This window comes from Scomber japonicus, chromosome 10, assembly GCF_027409825.1.
Source record: "Scomber japonicus isolate fScoJap1 chromosome 10, fScoJap1.pri, whole genome shotgun sequence".
Classification (NCBI taxonomy): Eukaryota; Metazoa; Chordata; class Actinopteri; order Scombriformes; family Scombridae; genus Scomber; species Scomber japonicus.
The window spans coordinates 18,767,354-18,774,799 of NC_070587.1; the positions used below are offsets into that span (position 1 = coordinate 18,767,354).

General features: G+C 38.7%; 1 protein-coding gene across 1 annotated transcript; it reads right to left on the reverse strand.

Moving 5' to 3' along the window:
* Nucleotides 1–847: 847 nt before the first annotated feature.
* sult2st3 (sulfotransferase family 2, cytosolic sulfotransferase 3) lies at nucleotides 848–6,108 on the reverse strand. The gene is made up of 6 exons (XM_053326992.1): nucleotides 5,907–6,108; nucleotides 2,903–3,111; nucleotides 2,656–2,782; nucleotides 2,386–2,480; nucleotides 2,097–2,277; nucleotides 848–1,643 (listed from the first exon to the last, which is right to left on the reverse strand). Exons 1-6 carry the CDS (start codon nucleotides 6,043–6,045, stop codon nucleotides 1,528–1,530), a joined length of 867 nt encoding a protein of 288 aa, XP_053182967.1. The 5' UTR covers nucleotides 6,046–6,108; the 3' UTR covers nucleotides 848–1,527.
* Nucleotides 6,109–7,446: the final 1,338 nt, after the last annotated feature.

The window sequence follows — 7,446 nt, forward strand, 5'->3', positions numbered from 1 at the left end:
AACCCAGGGTTTTCCAATCTGGATCTCTGCGCGCTCACATAAAGGGGAGGTGTTTGCAGCGTCTGACCAATCACAAACATGGAGAAACCCTGCAGAGCAGCCTACTTTACCATGGAGGAGCAGACAATTATTCTTCATAAATATGAAGAATTCAAACATCATCCAGGACAAAAGCAACACTGTTGCTGCAGCAAAAGCCAGGAAGGAGTGCTGGCAGAAAATTGCCGACTCAGTTAATGTGTAAATTCATGAGATCATACAATATTAATTTATCAGACAATATAAACGGACAGCACTCTGATCACACAATGCCACTTTATTACGGCACAGACGTTTGGGGCAGAGCGCTTCCTCAGTGCCCTTCCTCTCATAAGAGACATTAAGTTAGTTTAATATTCAACATTCAAAATACAAACTTATTATGCTTTAACCATTTGAGTGAATGATGTCAAACCAACTGTATAACATACAGAATAATATCCCTCAATGATTATTTTTTAAATATATATTTTGGCTAATTAAAAATTGCATCTAACCCTAAAAACTCTTCCTCTCCTAAGCGCTCCTCTCGCGATCCGCGCACCAATGTTGACAGGATCTTCTAAGAATGGGCAGGTCATTTTCTAAGAGAGCTGATTGGTCAGGAGGTGGTGCTTTTGTACTCATTGATCTCTTATCCAGAACATAACCTGCTCCGGAGCAGGTTAGCCGTTCAGCATAAGTTACCATGGTGATTTACCCCGGTAAGAAGTGAACCAGCTTCGTAGTACGGAAAACCCAGAGTTAACCCTGAAGTTACCTCGATAAGAGAAAATCCAGCTTCGTAGTACAGGCCTCAGGTTTTGCTATCCTTTAATCACAATATCTAACCAACAGTGTAACATCTACAAAATGTTGACTCCTGTTCCGCCATTTGGAGCTTATACAGAAACTAAGCTGCTGTAACTTTGGATGATCTCAACAAGAAGATAGCCTACATGTACAATGCTACTAATACAATGTAGTACGAGTTGAGTAAAAAAAGACCCTCAGTGAAGGCTAAAATGTACATGATTAAACCAACTTAGAATTGAACAGATGTATAAAAGATTAAAAGTTTGATAAAAAATAAACAAATCATTACAAGCCAATAATAAATTAGTTTGTTCCCTCATTTACTCAAATAGGTAATTACATGTATATCATGGACACAAAATAGTAATACCATGGCTATTATATCATATAACTGACCAGTAAGCATTATATGAAATTATTGGGTAAAAAAAAAAGTAATTAATAGAAAAGAATTCACTGTGTGGCTACAAGAGTCAGACAATCAGATTATCCAAGCTAGCAAATGCGTCATTGTAGTTTTAATCATGTTTATTGGCCGATGACTAAATATATGTGGTACTGGCACATTAATGTGCAAAAAGCAGTTGTGAGGAATCCAAATGATTGATGTTGTTATGTTTCCAACTTGGCTATGGCTACTTCTGCTATATACTCCTGCTTCAACTCTCTGTCTGCCTTTCCTACAGTTGTTAGTCAGTCCAGGCTCCATGGCAGCGAGAAGCTCTCACCCTCCAGCTCTTGGCGAATGACTGATGTGAATCGGGCCAGTTGCTCCGAGCTGAAATGGTTCTTCCAGTCTCCAGCAACACCTGACACACACACACACACACACATACAAACACACCATCATCAAATCAATGAATCAACTGTGCAGTACTAAGACCCAAGTCAGGCATTTGTAAGAGTCTGAATTAAATGTCATTAACTTGATCAGCGTCAACCAGCATGACATCAAAATCCAGTCAGACAATTAAAGGGAGTTTAAAACAAAGTATACTGGAATGTAGATCATACTTTATGTTCAAATGTATTCCAGAAAATGATCACTAACTCATACAAGGACATTTCTAAACTACAGGATCAGCCAGTAGAGTGAATCAGAAACAGCACTACATAAATGGGCACAAGTCAAAATAAGTATTATAATCAGTATTATAATTGTCTTCTTTACCACATTAGTATAATTGGATAAGAGTGACTTCAGTGCTTATTCAAGCAATAGATTGCTGCTATGAGGGAGATGCGGACAGATGCAGCCTCACCTTTCCTGAGGAACGGAGACTTGTCTGAGTCCATGTATATTTTAGGGACCAGGCTGAAGTTGGACATGTTGTTGGACTTCATGGTCTTGAAAGAGCAGTACTCTGCTATCTTCTGAATGGCTTCTTCACTAAGATTACGATCCAGGAAATCTGAAATACGTCTTAGAGCTGCAGGAAGGTCCTGGAAGAGAGGGGAGGGGCGGGGGTCATGGACGTGAAGCTTTTCTCCTATGGTACACAATCTCAAAATTGGGGCATCAACCTGTAAGAATGTTGAGTAGTCAATTACCTGAACCATTTCTTCATATGTGATGTACATTATTCTGTCTCCCAGATCTGTGTGTCTCCAACCTTTCACATGATCAGTCCATTTTCCAAACATCACTGCATTGGACCACATTATAAATGTTAGATAACTTTGTCTTTCACATGTTGAACTGTCAGAAGGTCCTGATTTTCAACATTCAAAATTTTAAGTAATATAACAAAATGCTAAAGCCCATTTTCATCTACAGCAGAAATGCACTTATCAGGCTAAACTGTGTATGTGACCTCTGACCTCTGCCCTCCAGGAATTTTTCCATGAACTCATCAAAGGTTCCAGGGTCTTCAAGGAAAACTGCCATCTGATGGAAGAAGTACGAAGACACCATGATGTCCTTCGGGTTCCTCATAACATAGATCACCTAAAAGGCAGAGAGGAGAGAGACAAACTTCAACATTAAGGGTAACATCATTTTATCTGCCAGTAACTCAATATCTGAAGGCTACTTTATATAGAGCCTAATATCACACAAAGCCTCTACCTTGGCTTTAGAAGTGTGGAAGGAGGGGGGCATTAAGTGGTAGGGAAAATGTGTGACCATTGCCCTTGGAGATGCCAACTGATCCACAACTACTGACAGTCTTTTCTCCTCCAACCAGGGCACCCTGTCCCAGTTAGGAATGCTTTGAATCGGTTTCAGATCCCCTCCATTCAGCACCAGTGGGAGGATCTCCTGCATCCAGATTGTACCTGCAGAAAAGAACAGAAGAGCAAATGATACCACAGGGCTGCTGGAAGCACTAACTTAATTAAATATTTGTTATATTATTGAACTATCAGGCATTGAACACATTGACTGCTGTTTGCATGCATCCAGGACTCTTTATTGCTTGTCATCCATCCACCCCCCATACCATTAGTTTTATAACAGCAACTTTAAAAGACTTACGGTATTATTACAGGGGAAATACAATGTAATGGAAGCAAGTGTTTTTTATAATATTGCAAACTTTGTTGTTGTAAATTTGAACCATTCTCTAATTTAGCTGTGATGATAATGTCATCATGTGAATTCTGTTGTTTTTTTTCAACAGGGATAATATAACAACTTTTAGGACACTCTGGCAGCACCAGCAGTTATTCTACTGGGATACAAGAATGTTAAAGTCTTCAGCAACAGATATGCACAGGAAATAAATGAAAAGAGGCTCACACATTGTATGCTGGTGTTGCCCTAATGAAGTTATGTCCCTTGGAAACAGCTACCAGTCTGCAGTGTTTTCCAACTTCAGTATTTTTTTAATCCTCTAAGCACCAAATGTCTACATGATACTCATTACAAATAGCCAACAGGCTCTAACATCGCATCATCCAGAAAACCATATGCTGTATGTATTTGTTTAAAGAAAAAAGTGAAACATATGTCCACAAATATAGAAGCTGGTAAATCCTGCTATGTCCTAGAGACAAGAAAATTACAATACAGTACATGCATATGAATACACTATACCTGACTTGGGGTAAGTCACGGCAAACACATCTGTGTCTTTCAATGGGAAATTTTGGGCATACTCCAAGCTCTCCAAGGTGTGAGCCTCAGATGACACGAGGATGCCTCGGTACCGAATACACTTGTCTGTGGACATTTTTGTCTGCTAGATGATACTTCACGGCTTTTGTTTTTTTTCCAACAAAGTTTTATTGAAAATTTAACAAACAGACAATCAAGAAGACGGAAAAAAATACACGAGATTGTACAACATACATAAAACAAAGGTAGACATATCTTCATAATATGATAATGTAAATTTGCTTTTTTTGTTGGTCATTTGAGTTAAAGTATCAATATATAAGTTAAGATCTATAAGAAACATGTTAAAGGTTGGAAGTGATTTAGAGAATGTTGCTTTGTGTATGTGAAATTTACCAATGCAAGCATGAGGTTTGTTATATAACTTAAAGATTTATTGTCCGATTCAAATTTTGTGATAATATGTTTAGGCATAATGGTTATAGAAAGTCCAGTTTTATTGTCCACAGCAATAGGTTGCTTTGGGCCATACTTTGTAAAGAAAAAACAAATGGGAGATTTGGCTACATTTGTCTTAAATCCAGCAGACAACACCATAAGAATTCAGTCTCCGTTGGGTCATTTAGATAAAGGGCATGACTAGCTGACACAAACAGTCAACGAACATGAAGATTTGCTGCTTTTGTTTCTAATGACTCTAAATTAAATATTTATTGATCTCAGATAGTTGGCTGGACAAAACAAACAATTGAAAAAAGTCACCATGTGCTATGGGCTGTGGTCACGGGCATTTTTCACTATTTTCTGATATTTTGTTCACCAACAATTAGTGGAAAAATAATCAGCATATTAACTGATGATAAAAATAAATAAATAATTGTTGGTGTAGGTTTAATGATAGTGAATTAGACTTGAAATAGCCTTTAAATAGAGAAAGAACTGTGTATTTTATGAAAAATTACCAAGCCTAGCCAGTGTTCCAGACCTGACTATTTTTTATACTGTGGGCTGCATTTAGTGGTATTTAGAGGTCAGACCAATAAGCATTGTTTTAATTATGTTTGGTGGTTTCTCTACATCTGCTACATAATGTTGCTCTGAAACCCTGCTGCACGGGGTTGAGGAAGCTTCCTGCAGCCTTCTCAAAACCGCAGTCAAACCAGTTATTTCTGTCTGAATGTACACTTCTGTTAGCTTTTTTTTTTTAGAGGAACTGAATAATCGGTTTGCTGTCTCTTCTTTGCTTGATGTTTCTTATACAGATTAACGAGGTATCATATTCAGCATATTATGAAAAGGAAATCATCTGTTTCAAATCACTAATTCCACTTCTGACACATACTTGAGGACTTCAGGTAGCTACTCAAACAATTAATTAATTTATCAATTAATTAATTAGGACATCTTGTTTGGGTGTACAACAGATTTAGAGGCGCCTTTATAGTTAAAATCCACAGTGAGTCATCGAGGAAATTTTTGAGCAGCTACCTGGACTTCTTTCAAATGTGTCTGAAGTGAAATTAGTGATGTGAGGAAACAGACAGTTTGCTTTTACTACATTTCTGAGAAAAACATTTTCATAAATATCTCGATGCATTGCTAACTTTTCAAAAAATAACAAGCCATACTCCAAGAAACATTATAGAGGTAAATCAGGAAGATTGGAGTGGACGAAATGAAATAAGGTTATGAAGTCCATTGCATTATTAGAAAGATATTGGACAAATCAAACGAATGCAGTGACATATAGAGGATGATACCAATTTTTATATGCAAGAAAAATAGTTGCATCCATACATGTAAAAATGAGCTAATAAGTTTATGATCCACTTAGTAAAAACAACACTTAGACTAAAGCCTTACAGCATGCACCCTCCCTGCACACTGTTAAGGTCTCTGTATACATCCATGGTGCAAACCATAGTCTATGGTGCAAACACGTCAACACAGTAGATAAAACTTTATCTTTCGACTTTTATAAAGTTTGTATCACCTCTTTCATAAAAACACTGACCTGCCTTCGGGTACGTAACAGCCACGACGTCATTGTCTTTAAACGTGAAGTCCTCCGCAAACTTCAAGCTCTCTAAAGAGTGAGTCTCCTTCGGAACCATCAGTCCACGATACAGTAAATACATGTCTTCAGACGACATTATGGTGCGAGGTTTGGTTTACCCCATAGCACCGTGTTCAAGGGTTCAAATACTGGGGTGGCGCTGCTGCTGCTGCTGCGTTCCAGTCGTGTGGGAAATATGAAATTTACATGAGCCAAGACGCGAGGGGAGAGGGGATGTTTTGTTTTGGCGTTAGGGGAGCGACACAACTACAACTTTTAATACTTGCGGTTTGTTTTATTTTACATACTTTCTTTTCTTTTCAAAATACGTATTTTACCGCTGTATGGTGACTGTAGGGACTCACAAAACGTTTCTGAGGAAATAAACCATCTAAACCTGTCTATAGGCTACAGATTGTGCTGGAATGTGCCTATCAGCATTTTGCGCCTCCACCGTTGCTGGGAGGAAAAATGGTGCTTTCAGCTCTGTGATTGGTGGTCCAGCTATGACTTTAGAGAGCCGTGTAGAATTGACCAATCATAAACATATTTCCCCCCCTAAAATGGGTGGGCTTTGTTGTCGCTGCCATTACCACGCTGGTTCACCTGTAGGCGGAGTCTGCACTATCTGACAGGTATAGTAGTCTCAGATTGGACAAATCTGCAGACAGATTTCAGCTGCGTTTACGGTCACCACGACCACATGGAGAAGACTAACACAAACAAATAAAAGGATATTGATGATCATGAGAAAGAGAATTGATGAATATTTATTTTTTTGTCAGCGATGAAAGCTACAATCGTTTGCCCTGTCGTCGTCAGCTGACAGTGTCAGTTGACAAATTACACCCCATATAAATATAATTTTTAAAAAAATCTTTATTTAGGCTATGGCAGCGCAAAGGTTATGCGTGTCCCTCCAGTAACTCAGGCTGATTGTTTGCTCTGGGGAGGGTCAAGATACAAAGACAAAGTCACACCACAGCCACCCCTGTGATAAATAACTAAGAGATACTAACCTTTTGTGCCTCCCAAAGTTTGAGCTGATCAAATAATCTCACATTTAAATTCATATTGTTCTATGTTGTTCTGGTTTTCTCAACTATAGGCTATTCTTTGGGCTACTAACCTACAACTTCTTCAAGGAGCCTAGCTGTCATTTTCACAAAACAACACGATTTTAGAAGTGGCAAGTCTGGGCTTCTCTGCTTAGGCTGCTGCCCCCGCGACCCGACCCTGGATAAGCGGAAGAACACGGAACAGAACAAGTTTCCCGAAGGTGACTTGAACGCATCATATTACTTCCTCAATGAGCGCTATAGTGATCTGATGAACACACGGGGTGAACTAAACTTTACACCCCTCTCTGTTGCATTAGAGAAACATTACACTCGTTAATCAGAGAGCTAAAACGAGCAAAAACCTATGAATTAAATTCACCCATGTCTTTCCTTCTCTGTCCATTTTCAACAACATCATGATGCATTCAAGGACTCCT